Genomic DNA, 22,703 nt, shown 5'->3' on the forward strand with positions numbered 1-22,703 from the left:
CAATTATTAATCTAACAGTATGTCCTTATATTCAAAAGGAAGCGCTCTATCCCCACAGATGCAATCTTTCTAAAGGATGCACTCTGTTCATTATTTATTTGCATATCTCAAGAAAGACAAGGGAGAAATAAATTCTTCCAATATGCCCACATATTCTTGTCACCAAAATGGTTCGACTTAGCAACCTTAGTTTTTGAAGTTGGGTGAAATGATCGATTTTCATACATTTTCCATATTTGCTGGAAAATAATGTATTCTTCAATGTTCTCTACATGTTAATTAATTAATGTTTGTTAAATGGGCATATTTGCTCTATCTTCACTGATCATTTTTCTCTTAATCTGTCAGTTAATGAGAGAGGTTTGCTCAAACCTCTCACTAAAAAGGTACGCTTTTAATTTCTCCTTGAAATTCTATCAATTTTTACTTTGTATGGCTCTGAAACGGAATCCTATGTCTTACATCAAAGCTTAGAAATGACAATAGTGATTACAAGTTTTATTGATATGTTTTGACCCTCATTTCCCTAGAAATGGCTTAATATGATTAATCCAGTTTTGCTGTTGTGGGTATTGCCTGATATATGTTTACCTTCATTTTACTTTCAACCTTCCTGTGTTTTTAAGTTTTAGGTGTGCCTCTTTTGAACAGAATGTGACTAGTTGTTGAAGTTAGTATTTTAAATCCAATCTGGTAATAGTGATCTTTTTAGTCCATTTACATTTAATACCATATGACCAAGTCAGATATAGTTCTATCATATTATTATATGCAATACTTCCTTTTTGCTATGTTTCTTTTTATCCTTTTCTCTTTTTTTATCTTGTTGAATTGATTACATTTTACCACATTGCAATTATTCCCTCTACTGGTTTAGAATAGATGTCAGCATACTACAGCCCATGGGCCAAATCCTACCCACAACCTGTTTTTGTAAATAAAGTCTTATTGGAACAGATGCACACATATTAGTGTACATATGGTGAATGGCTGCTTTCACACTGCAGTAGCAGAGGTGGGTAGTTGCAACAGAAACACAGAGCCTTAAATATTTATTATCACATTTTTTACCAAAAGAGTTTGCCAACCCTGGTTCAAAATATGCATTGTGTTCTGTAGTTAATAGTCTAACTTAATCATTATTAAGTAAAATACAAAACATATATTTCTGACCATCCACCTTCCATAATACATTCTATAGTTGTACTGTATTTTGCTGTAGTTAACCCTATTGAATGCCATTTAACTCTCTTGCTCTTATAAACCACAATTATTAGACATTTTTATCTTAATCTATCCCCATGTTTACTATTTTCTTGTTCATCATATTTGTATACATTTCCTTTGGGGGTTAGTTTTGGCTCTTCCTGAGGTAAAACCTTTAGCAGTGGCTTTGCCATTGGTGGTAAATTCTCTCTCATTTTTCTTTGCCTGAGAATGTTTTTCTTTTGCCCTAATGTTTGAAATAGTTTTGCTGGGTAAAGAATTCCAAATGACAGCTATTTTTTCTGAGCAATTTGAGGATATTGATTACCTGTTCACTGCCTTCCAAGTTGAGAAGCCAGCTTTGATTGAAAAGTCACATGTTTACCCCAAAATTGTTCCCAATTCTCTGGAATATAGATTAAATGGATGTTACTACTCAGTTTACTTTAAGTTCTTTTTGACTTTCTATCACTTTATCTGTCTCAAAGCTGCCTTCCAGATAATTCCTTCAGATCTGTCTTTCAGCTCACTACTTTTCCCATAACATATCCCATAAAATTTAAATTAAGTATTATATTTTTCTTTCCCAGAAGTTCTCTGGGTTCATTTAAAAGATTTTGTATTCATGTTTTTATTCTCTCTTCTTTAAAACAATACATCTTTATAAGTATGTGAGTATATGTGTTTTATTTAAATAAATACACTTATTTATAAGTGTGTATGTATTGTGTGTTTTAATGAAGAAAGTATAAAGATACATAAGTGAAGACATCTTAATTGGCCTGTGGCTCAAGGTAGAAAATTATTTTCCTAGTTTGGGCTTTTCCTATAGGTATCTGCAGGATGACAACCACTGTAGTTTTTTAGGTCGGTTCTATTGTATTTCACCATGTAGTCACAATGAACTGGGAAGAAAACACTGACCACAACCCACTGAACCATCAGCGTAGGTCCTGTTTCCAGATGCTTAGTGAGGAGACTATTTTTGCAGTGTTTCCTCTCTTACCCTCCTATATATAAGCCACAGGATTTGAGGCTGAATTGTGTCTCCCCATCCTCTCCCCACTGATTGGAGGCTAGCTGCCTGTGTAAAGTTGAAACTAAGATGCAAAGGTTAAAGTGCATGTTTTTAAAAGTCTGAAGTTTCTGTGTAATTTTAAAGGCTGTATCTGATCCAGGTTCTCCTGTCTTTGAAATCCCCATCTTTCAAACAGCTTCTAACAAATATGGCAAGAGACTTGGAAGTGATTTTTGCAGAACCTTGGCTTTTTTTAAATTGCTAACTTGGATAGAGTGTCACTTTTCTGCATACATAAAAATAAATTCTAGCATTGATTGTTACTTTCCTACTTTTTCTCCAGTTATGATCTTAACCAAACTTGATAAAATTCAGATGTATAGATGTATACTTAGCGATGTATCCACTTTCTCATCAAAGGCATCTTCACTTGTAACTTCAAAAAGTTCCGGCCACCCCCCAACACACACACACACAAAAAACTGCAAAAGGAAAAACATAGAAAAGCAGGTAATCTGAGAGCAAGACTGTATGATCCATTGAGCAGTTGATTGAATGGTTATGAGACAGTGACCTGTGTTTGGGAATGAGGATTTCTTCTGCCTTGAATGGAGCTATAGAGTAAGCTAATCATTCACTGTAAATGTCTTGAGAAATGAAGTTTGCCAGACTGTACAGTAGCCAGTAGGCACTGGCTCAGATCTAATGATGGTGATACAAGGATTATAAAATGACAATTCTTTACTTGAGAAAAAAATAATTTTGCATTTTCTTTTTTGTGTATTCTTTCTTCAATGCAGACAATTTATATTTGCCTTAGTTTTAAAGAACATGAGTATCTGTGATTGATGCCCTTCTAACTTCAAAAAGGATTAGGACCACTTTACAAAGCAAAATACCTATAAAGGAGAAAAATTTAAAACATACAGACAAAGAAGCTAATACATAACTAGCTAAAAAGAACTGAAGAGTTTGGATCCTGTTAAAATAGGTCAAATTATTCTGATTTCTGGTAATAGCTTGAGTATTCAAAGTAATACTAAGAATTTACTATAATAGTTATTTGAGAATAATGTAACAGACCATATGTGCACATATATGTGTATATATATACATACACTATATATATATATATATATATATGTGAAAATACTAATGCTAAATATCTCCCTTTTTAAATGAAAGAGAATAAGTAACGTAATTTCCCATCCTTATCATATTTTTGCTATTTTAAAAATTTCTTTGGGAAATTCCCTAACGGTCCAGTGGTTGGGACGCCATGCTTCCACTGCAGGGGGCACAAGTTCTATCCCTGGTTGAGGAAATAAGATCCTGCAAGCCACATATCATGGCCAAAAAGAAAAAAAAAAAAAAAAAAGAAAGAAAGAAAGAAAAAGGAAAAGAAAACAAAAACAAAAAAATAAAAAATAAAAATTTCTTTGTTGTTTGAACAGATCAAGAAAATATTTAATTCATGGATGGTTGCTTTGCTCATTTAATAGTGAGTTATTTATCAACAGCACAAAAACTAGTTTTGGCAATTAAAAACATGTAATCCACAAACATTTTACATCTGATATGCTTATAGTCTCAATTTATGACATTTCGTATCCCTCTTAAAAAAAAAGAGCCAAATCAAGAAGCACAGTAAAAACTAACATCACAAGTTTAATGCATTTTAAAACATAGAAATATATTTAAACAGCATATTTAAAGAATAATATAATAGACTTTCGTTTCTTATTCTTATAATGGTATACCATTAATTCAAAAATATATTACTTAATGTACCCCAAATAGAGTTATTATCAAATTTACTTTAAGATAAACTGTATTTTAAAACTACATTGCAATATTCCTGAATCACGAACAAACCCATAACATTTTTAAGCTATTTCTGATAAAAATTTTACTTAAAAAGTCCAAAAGGGTGATTAATAAATGGTGCTTTATGAATATTTTAGATGAACTGTAAATAATCCTAGCCATGGAGCCCACATAAATAGCAAGTTATCAACTAAATGTCATTCTTCCAAAAGTCAGTGGGTTAAAGACAAGCCTTAAAAGGCAGAGAGAGAAACAGGGAGAGAAAATAAATTAATTTCAGAGGGAAGAACACACATGCACATACACACAACAGAACCTTCCCATTTGGAATTATTTGTGCTTGGAGGAAGGTTTACAAAATCCCCCTCCAAAATAAGGTTTTCAATGAGCTCATTCTCCAAGATATGCAAAATGGATTTCAGCTGTTCTTTCAAAATGGCAATTCTGTCAAAGCCTTTCTGGGATTTGGGGTAATTTCCTCCAGTTGAGTTTCAGTGCTTTTACCCTAAATAAAATCCCTTGCATCCCATCAATCAGCAAACTCAGTTACAAAATAGAGCTACAGAAAATGGCTCTGTCGGCCTCTTTGCTCAGGTATATTTTATGCATGTGGTGACTCTTGTCTGTGGGGAGGGTAGGGGAGCACATGTAAATGTTTCTTTATTTTGGACTGTTTTTAAATCTGAAAAAAAGTCTGCAGCAGTAGTATTCTAGATAATAGGCAGACATGATTTATTTGAGGTAAGAAGGTTGTACTATGCTTTTTTAGTGTTAACTTGGAAAGTTATGGACACAGGCTCAAGTCTGTCTCCACAGAATTCCTGAAGCTTTGAGCTCTTTGAAAAATTTACAACCCACGAGCCAAGAGGGAACGCTTTCCTACAGTTACACCAATTCTGTTCAAGCAAATAGTTATAATAATTATGCGCAACCTTTCAGCTTCTGTGTTCTGCCTCCCATTTATTTATTCAAATCCAGTTCAACATTTCACTTTATCTAACGAAGCAGAAACTCTCAAAGAAAAATTGTGTTCCTCCAAGAATTTTTGTTTGGGGTGGTTATTTTGTTAAGTTTTATTTCTAAATAAATATCCTATCAGAGTTTTCATTGGCACAGCCTAACCAAATGCATTCAGTTTCCTTCAACAATACTTAACAGTCAAAGGAGTTCTGTCTAATTTCAGAAAATTATATAAAAAGTGTAATACATTAAAAAATGTTGAAATGGAATTGGACTCAGCATATCCTATTGAAAGTTAGACTGGGCGATCTATTGCATAATGCAGTGACCTATAAAATACATTTTATTGAAAAGGCATCCACAAAGGAGAATATATACCTTTAAATAAATAAAAGTGACTATATACATGATATTGTACATAGGTTAGAGAGATGAAATGAGCCAGACTAATTTTATGAAGTTCCCCTTTTATCTGAAAGGATACTTTTTATTGTAGTCATAAACCTTAATACAGACCTTTTTCTTATTACCATTATTATCTAATATTAGTGGCAGCCACACGAACGCACTACCATATTTCTGTATTTTTTCAAAATGACATTGGAGCTGTCATCAAAGTACAACACAGAGATGGCGTTTAATTTGGTTGGCGCACAACAAGGCTTTGGTACATGGTCAGGAAACATCAGATGAACCTGGGGGGGAAAAACATTTTGTTCTTTAAGAATTAAGATAGACATTTTGTCTGCAGCTTGAAAGTAATATTCTCGTTTTATCACTAACTATTAGCACCCCCTTAAGCTACCTCCCTTTCTTCTGTTTATGTTCCATGGCAAGGTGGGGTAGGGCTGGTAGTGAAGGGTGTATTCTTAAGTATTAACACCTAGACTCGACCCACCAGTTCTAATTACATGTTGGCACTTTAAAAAATATTCTACCAAGTAAGGAAAACTCCCTCTATGGAATATTCAGTGGAAATTTTCCTGGGGGAAAGAACATGGCAACTAGCACTGGGTTGGTTTTGGTTAAAACGACCACTTCTATTTACTTCATGAGAAATACAGAAGTTCTAAATGCAAAATCAATGAAGCCATACCACTGCACTGTAGAAAGATGTGAATCTAAGAATTACTTTTGAAAGGATAACTAAACAATAAATCAATTAAAAGCTGTGCCAATTCTTCATTTTCCATGGTAAAGGAAGCATACAAATCACAGCAAAATAAATTCCAGGTAAAATCCAATACTTGCTTTAAAGCAATGATTTCAACTATTCTCCCCATAATTTTTTATCAAATTGGCCAGATTGTAACATCCTTTGACTTGCTTTCTCCCCTAGACAAGTGCCAAAAAGCAGGCTAAGCTAAAGCAGAAGCAAGGAGCCTAGATATTTTAAAAATTAAATATCCATCTTCCCCACCAAAGCCTGAAAAGGTAGCTATATATGGACAGTGAAATGCTTAAGTAAAGGTTTTTTTCTCACTTTGATCAGACTGGCAGGTTTGCCTCTGATGTTCAATAATCAAGGAAGGAGCCAGAACACTACCCCATTTCCCACCCACCTCTGCCGCCCCCGGCCCTTCCCCCAGAGGAGTTTATGGGAAGTCCCACTGCAGAGTCCTTAGGGATCTACAAAGAGAAAATACAGCTCTTAGAGTCTTGGCTGCACAACCTCCTGGCTGAAATGATATAGGAGCCCTGCTTATGGACAGACACAGCAGGAAAAATGAGGTGATCGGACACGGATGTGAAATTTCCTAAGACCTCACAAAACTGCAAGCTGGATGGTTTCTCCCAATATCAGATGCAGCCTGCAACCCTCCTCGGCTTTATTGTCCTCAACTCTCACACCCGTGATGGATAACCCCCTGCTTCAAGGACCGCCTCACCAAGCCATCACTCTGAAAAAATGGGATTGTTCTTCAATCATTTCTCAAACATATTTGTCACAAACCTGCTCTCCTTTAACAACAAACACGTCTGTCTTCTTGTTTCATGTCCTTCACAGGACAAACGTAGAGAGTGTACAATGCCAGGGGGAATAAAAAAAAAAAACAAACCCACCAAACTTCCCACATCCCTTAAAGTTCTGGGATGACTTTATGCTCCACATCCCAGGACAGTGATACAGACCAGGGTCCTGTTCCAAGTCTGTGTCAGAGTTTTAAAAAATGTTTGTTTTTAGACGCTGCCTTCTAGACTACAGTCCTAAGAGCTGACAGTATATAATTATATATTTTTTAAAAAAGAAAAAAAGAGAGAGATGGGGGGTATTTGACAAAGAGTTTTTTCGATACTTAAGCATTGTATAGCCTGAGGGAACTTGGATGCATATCTAAGGAAACACAGAAAGCTCTCTAAGGCATTGACAGTACAAAGAGCTTAACTGCTGGGAAATTAAGTGGCATTTCTCTATAGGCTAATAGTGGCTGTTCTGCTGCAACTGGACAGTGACCAGGGCTCTTCCTTTCAGGTGTGAGACAGCAGCGTTCCTCTCTCTGTGATTGGTTTTCAGATGACTCACATTTCAGAATGTGAATTCTCATACAGAAGAATAGAAGGCTGGACTCTACAGACATTCTTTTCCTGGAGGAAGTTTGAATACAATATACCCTTCCTTGTATCACATACCTGCTACTTGCTCCCCATCCCCCAGTAATGATATCCTATATCAAGAAGTGCTTATATTTATAGATAGCAAAGATGAAGGAATATGAGAATTTAAAATACCCCCAGGAATTTACTCTATTTTGCATATGGCAACTTTATTGGTCAAGAATCAATAAAAAGAAGAATATTTCTATGGCATTGGCAACATCAAAGCAAGCATGAGCGAACCTGCTGGTTGGAATTTAGACTCTGGTTCTTCACTTTAGACAGTGAAATAAGAGCCATAGCAAACTAAGGTTTTCTTTAAATCAATATAAATTTTGTTATCAAGGAGGAAATAAGAGTTTCTCCCTAGATGTATGGGTTTTCTGGGTATGATATATCAAAGAAATCTAGGGTGGAAAAATCAGTGTTGGGGAAGGATAAACATGAGCAAATGTTTTCCATTCATTATTAAAAAGCAACCTGATAATTTTATGTGATTGTATTCTGAAATAAATGCATATCTTCAAACTTGGGGGAAAAAATAATATTTATAAATGATTACCTTTAAAAATATATATTTGTCTTATTTCTCTATTTCCTCTCTAATCCAAAGTTATTTCTAAAGTTTTTGACAATATCTATACTATACTTGCCATAGATATGTATCTTTGGTGTCTAGCTATCCTGTAGTACCTCTGAGGTCAGAAAGATGCCAGCAAAGCATCAAGTCAAATGATTTAATCTGTCAATGTATATGTACAGTTCTTTATTCATAAGGAAACTGGGATGTTATTTCCATCAGCTTTAAATTGTAAATTAATTGTGAAAAAAGGTAACCTTCTGAAGAGTTAACTCCTCACAAATTCTAATAGTTACTCTTTCTGTTGGTCATAAACAAGCCTCATCCACAAAGACAGATGTTCTTCTAATAGCTCCTGCTCTCCTACTGCCATCCACCAAGTAACTCCACTCCCATCATTGTCTTGATTCTAAAATAATGTGTTCCCTTCCTTCTGTCCTAATTACTTTTAGTTGAAATGTTCCTATGAACCCAAACTTTAATGTGGGATCACATCACATAGGCTATGCATCTTCTAGAAGCCTCTCCCTCTGAAGTCTTCCAGAGGCTGACCTCCCCTCACCCCACATATCAAGTCACACACCGTAAGGCAGGCACGTCAGACTCTCAAGGGTTTTCATGAGCTCATTAGATACAGTACGACCATTTAGAGATGGTGAAATAAACATTTCATTATCTTTTTCACAAAAATAAGTCTAGATTATTAGAGATTAAGTCACTGTTATATTCCTAAGTGTGGAAGGGACAAAAGGAAGGCTAATTTCCACCTTAAAGATTATAAAGAAAAAAAGTATCAAAAAATAGAAACCAGTCTTCTACTTATACTCTATAATACATTGAAGAGCTTCCATAATACCAAAGTATGTTATAGAACATTCTTAAATAATGAGAGAAAAAACCCTCAGATGAAATTCAGTATGACTGTCATTCAATGCTTTTGCAATGACTGCTAATGAATTGTTAGGTTACAAACAGTGCCTGTGCAGTTAGTCATATTGTCTAGTGAAGAAATCAGTGCACAATGACCACTTTATGTGATAACTCCAATTTTCCTCGCTGAATCCTTCCCCATTCTGGAATCAGAATTATTCTTTAGGCCGGCCTGAATTTCCTGACTATATCCACAATTGTTACTTTGGCACAATCATTACTTTAGGAGTTTGAGAAGAGAAGAAAATGCATTTCTAACTATAAATGGATGTTTTCCTTTGAAATAACTTTATAGGAAGTTTGCATCATAATCCACTTTCCATCCTGCAAAAAGAAAGCATACCAGAGTCTGAACTATGGCATGGTTGGTGGCATTCATATGGGCATTGAGTGGAAAAGAACATTCTCCATCACAATAAAATGCAGCATATCCTTCTGGCGCTATAATCCAGTCCTAAAATGCACAAGAAGAGAAGAAGAAATAATATCACCAAAATAAAAACACAGAAAAACAATTCTTAAAGAATACTCAAATATAATTAATATAATATAATATAATCTGGATTGGTTTCTCTTCTTGGTCCAACAATTACTCTAATAGGACAGCTTCCCCCAAGCCCTTAATTTATGGTTAAGTTAAAGTTTACAACAAAAGTATAAATATTTTCACAAGAAATTGTCCTCTGTAATTTCTCCCAAGAGGTCACTATGTAAGATATTCATAGCCTGTATTAACCCATGTATTCATGAATAAAGCCTTAATCATGAAATAGTATTCTAAATATTGTTTAAACAGGAAATGATGAACTCTGGAAAGTTCAAGTGAACCAGAAAGGAAAAGAAGAACAAACTTAATTGAGATAATTCTCATTACTTCTTACTAACTCATTCCTGCTTTAGAAGCTTGACAAGCTCCTAAAGCTGTAAGATTTGTTCCTTGTCGTATTTTTCTTTCCATTCATGTGTTAACTTTATAGTCTCTTTAAAAGAAATGAATTGGAGAAAATTCCTGAGCACTGTACGTGAAAAATTTTAGGAAGCTAAAAAGTTGGCACTTATAATGGTGGCCCTGATTTTTTTTCCAGAGATGTAAAATTTGTCACAGATGTAAAATTATTGAACAATGCATGTAGAAGGTTTATCATAAATTTGAAAATGCTTACTTGTTCATATTATTTCTCAATATAATAGCTCATATTCTGAGGATCCAATGTAATGGAATAATGTAATCTAAGCAATCCAATTTAAACTATTTCAACAGAGAACCATTAAAAATTATTTTGGTTAAATCCTCCTTCTCACCCTGTTTGTGAAGCAGATGTAAAAGAAAGTAATACGATTTTTAAGTACAAGAAAAAATTTTTTTTCTGCAGATCTACCTTATGACAGAGACATAGTCAAGGATTCTATTTCTTATACCAATAGTTTCGGACCATAGGAGGCAAATGGAAATTGCTTGAGTTAATCTGAAAAATGGGTATTAAAATGAAAATTTGGGGATATTTAAAGAACAGGATTTTTTTTTTCACTCCCTAAGGGTATATTTCTTCTTCAGCGTAATTTTTTTTTTTTAACCATAAACTCTGTTATATTTCAATGGTGAAAGGATAATGGAGAAATAAAAATGATGTGGATAATCAATATACTGAATAGTCACGTCAAAAATAATTGGTTACTGTATAGGAAAAATTACTGACAAAGATTCCGAGTAATTCAGGATTGATAATAAAGCAGAAAAGAAGCAACCAAGTTGGTTGACCATTCTTACCTGCCATCCCAGATCCCGGAAACTCACGTAGAGTTCATGTTTCTTACAGGCTTGTTTTTGTTCACTTGTGTTATAGTCTGAAGATAAAAATCAGATTTTCAACAAACGGCAGTCTGTCAGGTATACTGATATTTCTTTTGTGAGTTCACTGATAAAATCAAAAGGAGGCTGTATTTGAAGTTGTGAAACATGAATTTGAATCTCAAAGTGAAAGCCACTTACTAGCCATGTGAACTTCAAGCAAGTCACTAGCCTTGAATGTTTTCTTCTGTAAAATGAAGGTACACCATGTACCTTGAGAAGTTCTAACAAGGATCAGGTTGTATCCTTTGTGTTGTGATGGTGAACAGCCTGATACCTGGCACTCAATGAATGCTCTTTCATTAATTCACTCAAACTACAGTGGTGCTTACTATATTCATGTATATTAAATATTCAAACAACACTTTTTTTATGCTTCCATGAGACAGACACTGGGAGAGGACCAACTGGGATGCTACAGAGTTGATTTTATCTTAATAAATATCTCAAACTCAGGATACCCAAAGTGGAGCTTCTGATTGCCTCCCCCCTCCCCCCCAAACTAGTTCCACCTATAGAGGACTAATAGCAACTTCCCAGGCAAAACAAACAAACACAAAAACTGGAGTCAAAACATACTCATTTTATCTCTCACCTCCACATCCAATCTGTCAGGAAATCCTTACACATTTCACCTTCAAATACATTCAAAATTCACCCACCCTCACCACCTCCATGATGGGTTCTGGTCCAAACCAGCACCGTCTCTCTCCTGAATTACTGCCACATCCTCACTGCTATTCCTCCTGCTCTGCCCTGCCCCAACCCACCCCCATATCAAAGCAGCCAAGAGTGAGCTCAATTATGTCACGCTCCAGCAAAAAGTCCCACCGTGGTTCCCATATCAGGCCATGTCGTCTCCTTGCTGTTTTGCACACAGGTCCGCTTTCTCCCACCTTAGGGTCTTCACTCTCACTCCACCCCCCTTCCCTGCAATGCTCTTCCCCTGGATATCTACTTATCTAAGTCTCAGAGCTTCTTCAGTCCTTTGCTTAAGCATCATCTTGTCAAAAAGGCCTTCACTGACTACCCTATTTCAGATCCCAACTCCCACTCCAATATTTCTCTCCCCCCTTGCTCTGATTTTTTTTTATCCATTTTGCTGATCATCTCTTAATATACTACGCCATTTACTTGTTTATCATGTACTTTGGTTCTTGCCTGTTTCCTCCTTCTAGAATGTCAGCTCCCCAAGGGTAAAAATCTTGTTTGGTCCCATTTGGTGCTCTGATATACCCCAAATCTCAGGAACAGGGCCTGGCACACAGTAGGTACTCAATAAATATTTGAGGAATCGAAGAATGAATTCCTCAGGATATTCCAGAAATGACTTGTAGCAAAGAAAATACATGATTTCCAGGACTTATTTTGGAATATAATCTGAAAAACCCATAACCATTGATAACTGATTAAAGGAATTAAGAATAGAGAATCCCCAATTGCATCTGGAATAAAGTAAAACACTGCAAAAACACAGAACATCACAGAAAATCTCTCTATATTATTGTCTCTGGGGTTTATTCATACTTTATATAAATAATATTCAAAAAGCTAACCCATTTTAATTATTTCTAACACAAAAAAATGAAACAGGAAAAAATTTAGGGTGATGGGAGCCACAAAATAATTTATTTTCAAAGAAGACAGCTAGGAATAAATGCTACTTTCACTCTGACAGTTGTCTCTGGTAAATCAATGTAGCAGTTCACTATGAAGAGCAGCCTGTCTTAAGGCTGTCACCTTCCAGTTTAATTATCCTCAACCTCTAAGAAAATGTAGGCACATCAAAGATCCAAGGGGCCTGTCTTAACGGGCCCTGTCGTCTGCCTTTCACAGTGACTTCAACTAATTATTTATTTAATGTGAGTCTAGAAAACAAGATGATGATTAAATTTGAACACAGAGACTCTTTTACTTCTAGATCAGAGTTATTCCTGTGTGCAATTACCTTCATTAAAACAAATTAAATATATAGATAATGACAGAAAATGGAGAAAAGGGAATTTATTTGAAACTTAGCATTCTTCTTCTTTGGGTAAACTTTTCTCTTAATTGAAATAGCAAAAGGAGTTAAGTTTGTCCAGGCAATAAGCAAGGGTACTGAAATAATAAGTATAATACCATGAAATGGATAAGTTTGAACCCTGCATCATTTTTAGGGAAAAGGAATAACTAATCCTGGTATTAGTTTGACTTCATAAAGTTCTTGATATTTAGAATTTTTAAAAAATAAAGTCAGCTATGCATTAGACCAGGGACCAGCAAACGTTTTCTCGAAAAGGACAGATAGTATATGTTTCGGGCTACAAGGTCCCCCCTCTCAGTGACTCAACTCTGCCCCAGTAGCATAATAGCTGCCATAGATAGTATGTGAATGGACGGATACAGCTATATTCCAATAAAATTTTGCTTATGGATCCTAAAATTTCAATTTCATATAATTTCTGAGTGAAACAAAGTATTATTTTATTTCGAGTCTTTTTCACACATCTAAAAATGTAAAAACCATTGTTAGCAATTGGGCGGTACAAAAACAGGCGATGGCTGGATTTGACTCTTAGGCTTTACTTTGCCGAACCCTGCATCAGACAATCATGGGAATATTTATTCATTTATCCTTGTCTTAATGAAAGGCATGGAATGTGAATAAAGACCTTATAGCCAATAACACATTCAAGTATATCTGAAAAGCCATAAACTATGTCTAAGGTTATTTGAATTCCATGTTTATAAAAAAAGAAAGAAAGTCAAACTCAAAAGTCAAAATAGATCTATTCCATCTATGCAGCTTTTCATGCAGGCTCAGTGATGTATATAATGTAACATCACATAAAGGTAACGAGCAATAAATTTATAACCGAATCTCATTCCAAGAGTCTGATTTCATAGAGCATTAGGACCATATGCTTAGTATGTCAGAAATAAAAATGAATGGATACTGAGTAAACGTTGTACCCAAACCAGCAAAGTCTGCAGTTAGGTTTACTAAATGGTTGGCAGAATAACCTGTGGGAGGAAAGGCAAAGAAATTAGATTTATATCTTTAAAAAACAGTGATTGGCAGCCCTTCAAATATGAAAATGAGATGGACATGAAGCTGCTGTTGACAAACCTGTGTAGAAATGAAGAGTCACACCAGAAACTACTAAACGTCCTGGACCCACAGCCAACACTAGAAAAGCATGCTAGCATTCCTCAACCACAAGGCAGGTATCGCAGACACGTATTTCCCTGTTTTGCCTCTTAATGGTAATAATATTGGGAAACCAGTTCCAAAATATTGAAAATATTGTTAAATACTTTATGCCAATTTGTTTATGATCAATTTCTGGAAACAATGCAAATTTATTTATATTTTTACAAGCTATATTTTTTTCTTCCAGTTTTATTGAGATGTAATTGACATACAGCACCGTACAACTTTAAGGTGTGCAGCGTAATGGTTTGACTCACATACATCATGAAATGATGATCACAGTAAGTTTAGTGAGCATCCATCATCTCACATAGATACAAAATCAAAGAAATAGAAAATTGTTTTCCTTGTGATGAGAACTCTTAGGATTTACTCACCTAACAACTTTCTTATATAACGTACAGCAGTGTTAATCATATCATCATGCTGTACATTACATCTCTAGGACTTATTTATCTTATAAATGGGAGCTTGTACTTTTTGGTTGCCTTCATCCAGTTCCCCTTCATCCCCCAATAATGCAAATTTAATCTTTGTCTTAGTTTGATTTTTCTTAATTTTTTGATTATTTTGTCATAGAAAACAATTAAATACGTGATTTAAAAAAATCCTGAGATCTACATATGGTTAGGGCTTCAATGGTCTGTCCAGTAGTCCCTGAAGAAACAACCAAATAAAGAAACACATGCTAAACTAGCTATGAAGGGCACAAAGGAAATAACTCCAAAAAATTCCATATACCAGTATGGGTTTCTTTTTTCTTTAAAATCAAGCATTAGTGTCTTTAAGGAATAAAATGTAGGTGAATCTGTAAAAGAGAAGAAAAAAATCCAAAATAGAATTTAACATTTAAATACATCAACAGCTTAAGCCAAATATAATGAGATACTGTGTTTCAAAGCAAAGGAGGAGTTGCCAACATTCTCTTACTTAATTCCTAGAGGGAGATAACAGATGGACGTCAGCACCCATAGCTTCAGGATGTTCATTAATTCATAGAAAATGAAAATGACAAATGAATGAAGGTATCAGAGGTAAAATAGCAGGAATGGTGCTACTGTAGACTGTTCAATAATGTAAATTTTGATATGGCCTTGGGGATAGAGAAATTCATGATAAATCCCAAACAAATAGCAATCCCCCCCAAAGATGAGGGATTTCAAATGCCACTCCTACCCTCGCTTAATCCCCATCTCCCACATCCAGTGAATTACTCACCCAAATTTACGTATGACCCAGTAGGAATTACTGTTATTTATTTATGTAGGGATAATTGTGTTTGTCTATGTATGAATGTGTGACACAGAACAGACACCACAACATAATAACTGTCTGGTGTGTTTGCTTAACTCTGCTTAGCAAAGCCTCTCTGTGGATGATGCAACAAACATTCTCACCTTAGAGCTCGTTGACATAAAAACCCATCCACAAATGTGAGTCTCCAAATGCCTACCAGACATCTATGCGTGAAAGTTTCCCAGAGGCCTCCGACTCACTATTTTTGCTTCTGACCTCATACTCCTTCCATTCCTTCTACTTGGTTAACAGGATTACCAGTCATCTAGTGGCCCAAGACAGAAAATTGAGTACGTTTCTCGATTTTCTTTCTTTTTCCCTCCTACCCTGCGTTAAATCCATCCGCAACCCCCTTTAACCAACCCACTTCTAGCCTAGTTAACCTAGCAGAAGCCCTTTGCACTCTTGGTCACCTCACACTCCCCCAACATCCTCTTTGGGAATTTGGTCCTAGGATAACTCTTCATCCCTGTCTCCTCCTTCCTCTCTGACCTTAAGTCTTTTGCCTAGTTTATGGAACTCCTTTTACTCCTTTGTCTATACTAAAGTGCTGATGTTCCCACTGGGGGCTCCATCCTTGACGTTTCTCTCTTACCCTGGTTTCCATGGCAGCATCAAGTCCTGTGCTTCATCTAACCATTGGGGCTCATAGCTGTGTCTTTTTCCTACACCTTCCACTTACTCTTGACACGCCCATTTCCAGAGTGCTGCTGGCTCCATTCCACATATTTTGGTTTCTACTTCCTCTCTCTCCAATCTATAATCTTCACTGCTTGGGGTATGGGACTAGACTTTTAATCATATTTTGATGTTCAGTTTTACCCCTTGGCATCCCATCCATCATTTTGATGCCAAATTGAACTTTTTAAAATGTGTATCTGATTGTGACACTCCTTTTTTCCCAACTGCCTGCACAGAAGCATCATAGTTCCTGACCATCACACACTTACGCTTTACGACTTGGTCCCTGCATAACTTTCTAGCTGACATCACACTGCTCTCGCACAAGAATACCTGCACACCCGGCAATTGGACACTGGTACGTGGTTCTATAACTGTGCACATAAGTCTGAAATAGCTTCACCCACCCCTCCATTTCTGGAAAATGTCTATTCTTTCTCATATGAGTCGCACTCTATCCTTACTTCTCCCACACTACCTTGTACCTGCTCTAGTAGAATTATCTCCCGATTAGTACTAGCGGGCATGTCTTTCCCATTGTCTATGGGAGTGCTTTTTAAGAAGCAAAATTCTTATGCTACCCATCTTTCATGAGCATATAGTTAATACTGTACTTGTCACATTGTGGGTGCTTATTTAACACTGAATAAATATTTTACAATGAACAATGCCCAGATAAATTATCTCTCTAGAATTCTCTCTAGATAGAAATTTGACAATAAGTGACCAGGGGTATGGATACTGATTAGAGAAAGAGGATTTCTAGTCTTCTCTGATGTAAAATTCTGAACTCTTTAGGTACCAGTTCTGAAAAACCAAACCTTAATTTGACAAATAATAATGATAATACCTAAACCTGAATGAGCACGTACCGCTGTTCTCCGTTCTTTACACGTATTAAATAACTCATTTAATCCTCACAATTCATGTAATTTTACCTTGTGAGGGAGGTATTATTAGCATTCCCACTTCACAGATGAAGAAACAGACGCAGAGAGACGTGACATGTCTCCGAGATTACACAACTAGGAAGTAGTGGACAGGGTTAAATGACAGAATGATAGATAGATAAATGTACAGATGGATAGATAGATGAAAAAAATCTATCAAACTAGATCTAGGAACCAAAACAATTGTCATCTGATAAGGGATTTTCAAAATTTTGCATATTCAGGGCACAGATACCAGCTTTTAGTGTTAATTACTGGAAAAACCATGTAGATTAAAACGATTCTCACATGTGCAGCTTTGCAGGATTTTCACTGTAGCATTGATTTTGAAAGCTCCAATTTAAAAACAACCAAAATTTCTTTTTAAGAGTGACGTGATTAAATAAACTCTGATACAAGCGTTATTGAATATATTGTAGCAGTTAAAAAAAAATGAAGTCACCATTTTGAAAGATGGCTGAAATATGTTGTTTAAAAGCACATAAGACCAACTATATGATGGCAAGAGTGAACCCTAAGGTAAACTATAGATGTTGGGTGATTGTGATGTGTCAGTGTAGGTTCATCTTTGGAAAGAAACGCACCATCCTGGTGGGTGATGTTGATAATGGGGGAGGTATGCATGTGTGGGGGCAGGGAGTACATGGGAAATCTCTGTACCTTCCTCTCAATCTTCTTGTGAACCTAAAACTGCTCTTAAAAAGTATGTAAAAATAAGAACCCTCCTGCTGTTGGTGGGAATGTAAATTGGTGCAGCCACTATGGAGAACAGTACGGAGGTTCCTTAAAAATCTAAAAATAGAACTACCATATGATCCAGCAATCCCACTCCTCAGCATATATCTGGAGAAAACTATAATTTGAAAAGATACATGCACCCCTATGTTCACAGCAGCACAGTTTACAATAGCCAAGACATGGAAGGAACCTAAATGTCCATCGACAGATGAATGGATAAAAAAGATGTGGTAAATATATACAATGGAACATTACTCAGCCATAAAAAAGGAAATAATGCCTTTTGCTGCAATATGGATGGACCTTCAGATTATCATACTAAATGAAGTAAGTCAGATAGAGAAAGACAAATATTATGTGATATCACTTATATGTTAGAATCTAAAAAAAATGATACAAATGATCTTCTGTACAAAACAAAAATAGACTCACAGATGTAGAAAACAAACTTATGGTTACCAAAGAGGATGGGGGGAAGAGAGAGAAATTAGGAGCTTGAGATTAAAATATACACACTACTATATATAAAATAAATAAACAATAAGGACATACTGTATAGCACAGGGAATATGCAAGATATTCAATATCTTGCAATAACCTATAGTGGAAAAGAATCTGAGAAAGAATATATATATGTGTGTGTATATATATATATATATATATATATATATATATACACACACATATAACACATAACAAAATATATTCTCCAAAAGCAATGTATATACGGAGGAAAAGATTTGGAAGTACATGTATCATGTTGATATCAGTGTATCAGTATAACCTATCTCAAAAGAATTAGGTGATCAGAGGAGAACTTTAGCTTTATTGAAGATTTGATTATTTTTAAATAATAAAAATGTATATTAATTATATAAAACAGTCTAAACAAATAATCCCAATTAATTGTTCCTTCTAGTTTTAATATTTTTGTCCAAGAGGCATGATTTTACACTGTATCCATTAGGAAAGAGATAGCGCCTGTCAAAGAGTTGGGAGTTGCATAGTGTCCCCATTTTATTTATTTATTTATTTATTTATTTATTTATGTGTGTATTTATTGGCTGCACCATGCACGCAGCATGAGGGATCTTAGTTCCCCAACCAGGGATCGAACCCATGCCCTTGCAGTGGAAGCACGGAGTCTTAACCACTGAACCGCCAGGGAAGCCCCAGAGTGTCCCCATTTTAATGCCTCTTCGAAAGACTTATCTTAAGAAATCACCATGGTGTCAGGCAGGGCGCCAATGATTAGATTCACCTTCAAATATCCCTAGTACCAAGCTTGCAATAAGCACCTTTTCAAGCAGTTCTGCAGTGAACCAGGACTTGCCATGTGTCCTGTAAACTCTTAATGTTCTATTTTTTTCAGCACTGATATAGTGCTTAAAACAGCATCTTGCTTTTGGTAGGTTCTTTAAAATCTTATCAGCTTGGTGCCTTTCCATCTTAAAGGGTGGCTCCCTTAACATTTAGCTATTGCCTACATTTTCTTTCCCCCAAACCCAAGTTCAAATGAAAATCAACTGTGCTGGCTCATTGTGAAACAAGCAACATCTTTCACAAAGTGTCTGCTGAACTTTCTTGCCAAAAACCTGAAGAGGAACAAAGAGGGAGGGTTTCTGCAGAAAATCTGGGAGCAGTGGTTCTGTGCATAGACACCTGAAAAAGGAACTTAGTTTTTCCCATACAGGCAACACGTTAAGGTCTTCAACGTGTGTTTGTGAAGTTGCTATTTTGTGTTAGACACTGTTCTAGGCTCTCCACATAGAAGAAAGAAGAAAGAAATGAGGTAAAGGCAACAAGAATGACCTGGGTTCTCCAGCACTGTTGGAGACTTTTAACATTTGAGGATATGCTTTGCAAAAAAAAAAAAAAAAAATGCAACCAAGCAAACTTCTAATACCACTCTCTCCCTTCTTCCTCCTGGCCCCGTTCTTATTTATAGAGTCTTCACACAGTATTTTATTGTAAAAGCCTAGTAGTATTACAGCATTTACTATTTATATTTGGATAATTTTAAAATTTCACTGGCATTTCAAGTCTCCTAAGTATCAAATTTTATGTTTATATTAACCCCCTGTCTTTCGGATCAAATCCTATGAGCCTTTTTCCCGTCTGCTTGATTACTAACTATTGAAAGGTTAAGTCTCATACACACAAACCAGTTACTTTCTTTCTTCTTATTATCAAAATACGAACACGTTCCAAAACCATCTACTGCATATTTCACAGAAATGGGTGACAATGACACACTTTTTAAAAAGAAAATATTGGTCTATATTAGAATAATTTTGTACTCTAAATGGTGTTAGGAAACTGGTGAAAAGTTACGTGATTTCTGTGCCATGTGTTTTATTCATCTCTAGTTATAGAAGCACATTTGTTACTTGTGGTCAGGAAGGGAAGATAAATAGAGTTCACCAATAGGGAGAAGGATTCGGATGATTTCAGTTGCTGGAACGCCTCTGCCAGAGTCATTATGAGCTCTAATAATACGTAGGCAACTTATCCTTTTTCCTTTGTAATTTCCTCAAAAATTATTTACTAGTCTATTCAAGATTTAACAAATCTTTTTTTTTAATGCAGTCTGCTACATTAAATTAAAAACATTTCAACCCATTTCAGAACCATTCTACATGGAAAGAAAAATATACAACTTTGACAGGCTAGTATTTACAAGGAAGAATAGGTCTTAGAAAGTTATTTTTCTCCATCTTTCATATTAAGCCATTACAATTTTTGCCAAACAAAATATCTTGTGAAGATTTTTATAAAATAGCCTTGTAATAAGGCACTAATATCACGTTTTACTTTCAAGTGAAAAAGACATTTAAACTTACTTGATGGAAAATTATTTTAAAACATGGCTTTCTGTGTAGCATGTAATTCAGTATAATGCAATTCCATATAGAACTCTTCCCTCTGCTTCTGTTGCTAGATGCCCAAAACAGACTTCTTTCTAACACGATTCTCCTGTACCCGCACTCTAGGAGGGTTCCAATGAGTTCCACTTAGTATTTTTGTTGAGCGTCTCAGGTTCAAAAAAAATTCTATATATTTTTGTTTCATTTATAATCATTTATAATCTTATCTATCACTCATACATATTGGAGTAATAAAAAATTACAATATGACTTGTCAGTTTCTAGCAATTGGGAAAAAAATGAAGATTTTTTCAGGAATAATGGCAAACACTGTCTAAACGTGTCTTTTTGGAAGAGTGAAACATTCTAATTTGCTGAAATACCCTATGCAGGGGTCATATCTGTTTTGTTCACCTGATCATTCACTGTGCCTCACAAGTACACTGCATATGGTGGCCATCAACATAGAAGAATACACATTTTACAAATGAACAAACATGCCATACTAAGTTGGAATGTTCTAGGGAAAGGTTTCCCCTTCAAATGGGTTTATTTTTCATAGATAAAACAATTCCTAGGACTAAAATAGCCATGGTTTTCATCCTAAGAACAGCTTATGAAAATTTGTTGTAGCCAGGACTAAACAAGGTACTTAATGGTATAAATTATATTATTAAATTACTTCAGATTTTCTCAGATGAGTTCAGATCAACTGTACTTTTATCTCCCTTTCTATCAATTAGTAGATTAAATTGCAAGCACAGTGGAATCAATTGTGCATTTGTAACATTTTGTTCGCTTTCACATATGCAGGTATGTGTACACACACACTCAAAGCAAATTATCTAAATAACAGCCCTCCAAATAATTAATGGAAATATAAATATTATTTCAGTTACCATACGATCTTCCCTGCTTCTCTTGTCATAAAAAATTTAAACTTCATGATTCACATATACTGTTTTAAGTACCAAAGTAATCTTTTTATTTTGAATATACCTGGTTATCCATCCATATTTGAAAGGCCCTGGAAAGGTCAGCTCACAAGTTGTGGAGTTCAGTTTTGGTTAGCCTTTGTCGATGTAGGCATTCCATAATTTTATTACTGCCAGCTTGATTTTAATTTGAACTGCATCTTTCAACATATGAAGGCAAGTCCTACTTACAGTATTTTAAAATGAATTACTGAGTGATTTGCTGATGAAGCATTTGGGGGATGCGAGAAACATCGTTGGATGATTTAATAGACCAAATGAAGGTATATCCAGAGGGTAAATTTATTGTGGCTACTTGATTTGCAACATATGACCCCATCACGTTCTGTGCAGAACTGCTGCTCTGGTTTTTGCTTACCTCCAACACTGGACATTCTGGAGGAATCCTGATGAGAGCTGGATTTATTGCGGTTTTGATTTTTCCGTTTGCTGGCTGCTCTCACAGATCGGAGAAGTACCTCGCTAGCCTTGAAAAAGGCCACCATGAATGGTTGTTTTGACTGAGGCCCGTGTCTTCCCACAAGACCAGCCGACTTTACATTGATGCTGTGTCCTAGAACAGAGGGAAGGAGCACTGGGTTTATGAAGAAGAGATGAAGTTTACCTGATGGGAATGAACTCAGAGAGTACTTGGGAAAAGGGAGATGTTTTAAAACACTATCAGAATGTTTTCTTTGCAGGCCAAAGAATCTTATAAACATGGAAAGTTTACTATTACAGACAATTATCCATGCTTGGTTTTCCATTTTGTTTCCCTCTTTGGCCACAGAATACCCTCAGGCCTTCACTGTTGGTCCCTTCTCAGACCTGGAAGTTGGCAATGTTCTAAATGGAAAGGCTTGACCCCCATTAGCTTGGAAATGTCCACGTTAAACAGCAATTTCAAAAATATTAGCTACAGGTGCTTCTGCATTAGGTGCCCTATAATTTTCCTCCATGTGATAAACTCTGAATGGCTGGCTGGGTGTTTCTATTTTCACCAGCTTCTTTGGAGACTTTCCAGTGTTGATTAGTG

The 22,703-nt window shown here is 35.6% G+C and overlaps 1 protein-coding gene across 1 annotated transcript in view; it reads right to left on the bottom strand.

Moving 5' to 3' along the window:
- Positions 1-5,222: 5,222 nt before the first annotated feature.
- BMP5 (bone morphogenetic protein 5) overlaps positions 5,223-22,703 on the bottom strand; it is a 116,428-nt gene continuing 98,947 nt past the window's right edge. The window contains exons 4-7 of the mRNA XM_059938996.1: positions 22,047-22,241; positions 10,885-10,961; positions 9,460-9,570; positions 5,223-5,706 (exon numbers count right to left, since the gene is read on the bottom strand). Of these exons, the coding sequence (XP_059794979.1) occupies positions 5,557-5,706; positions 9,460-9,570; positions 10,885-10,961; positions 22,047-22,241 (533 nt within the window). The 3' untranslated portion in view covers positions 5,223-5,556. The remainder of the gene's footprint in view (positions 5,707-9,459; positions 9,571-10,884; positions 10,962-22,046; positions 22,242-22,703) is intronic.

This window comes from Balaenoptera ricei, chromosome 11 (genome assembly GCF_028023285.1).
Source record: "Balaenoptera ricei isolate mBalRic1 chromosome 11, mBalRic1.hap2, whole genome shotgun sequence".
NCBI classification, from domain to species: domain Eukaryota; kingdom Metazoa; phylum Chordata; class Mammalia; order Artiodactyla; family Balaenopteridae; genus Balaenoptera; species Balaenoptera ricei.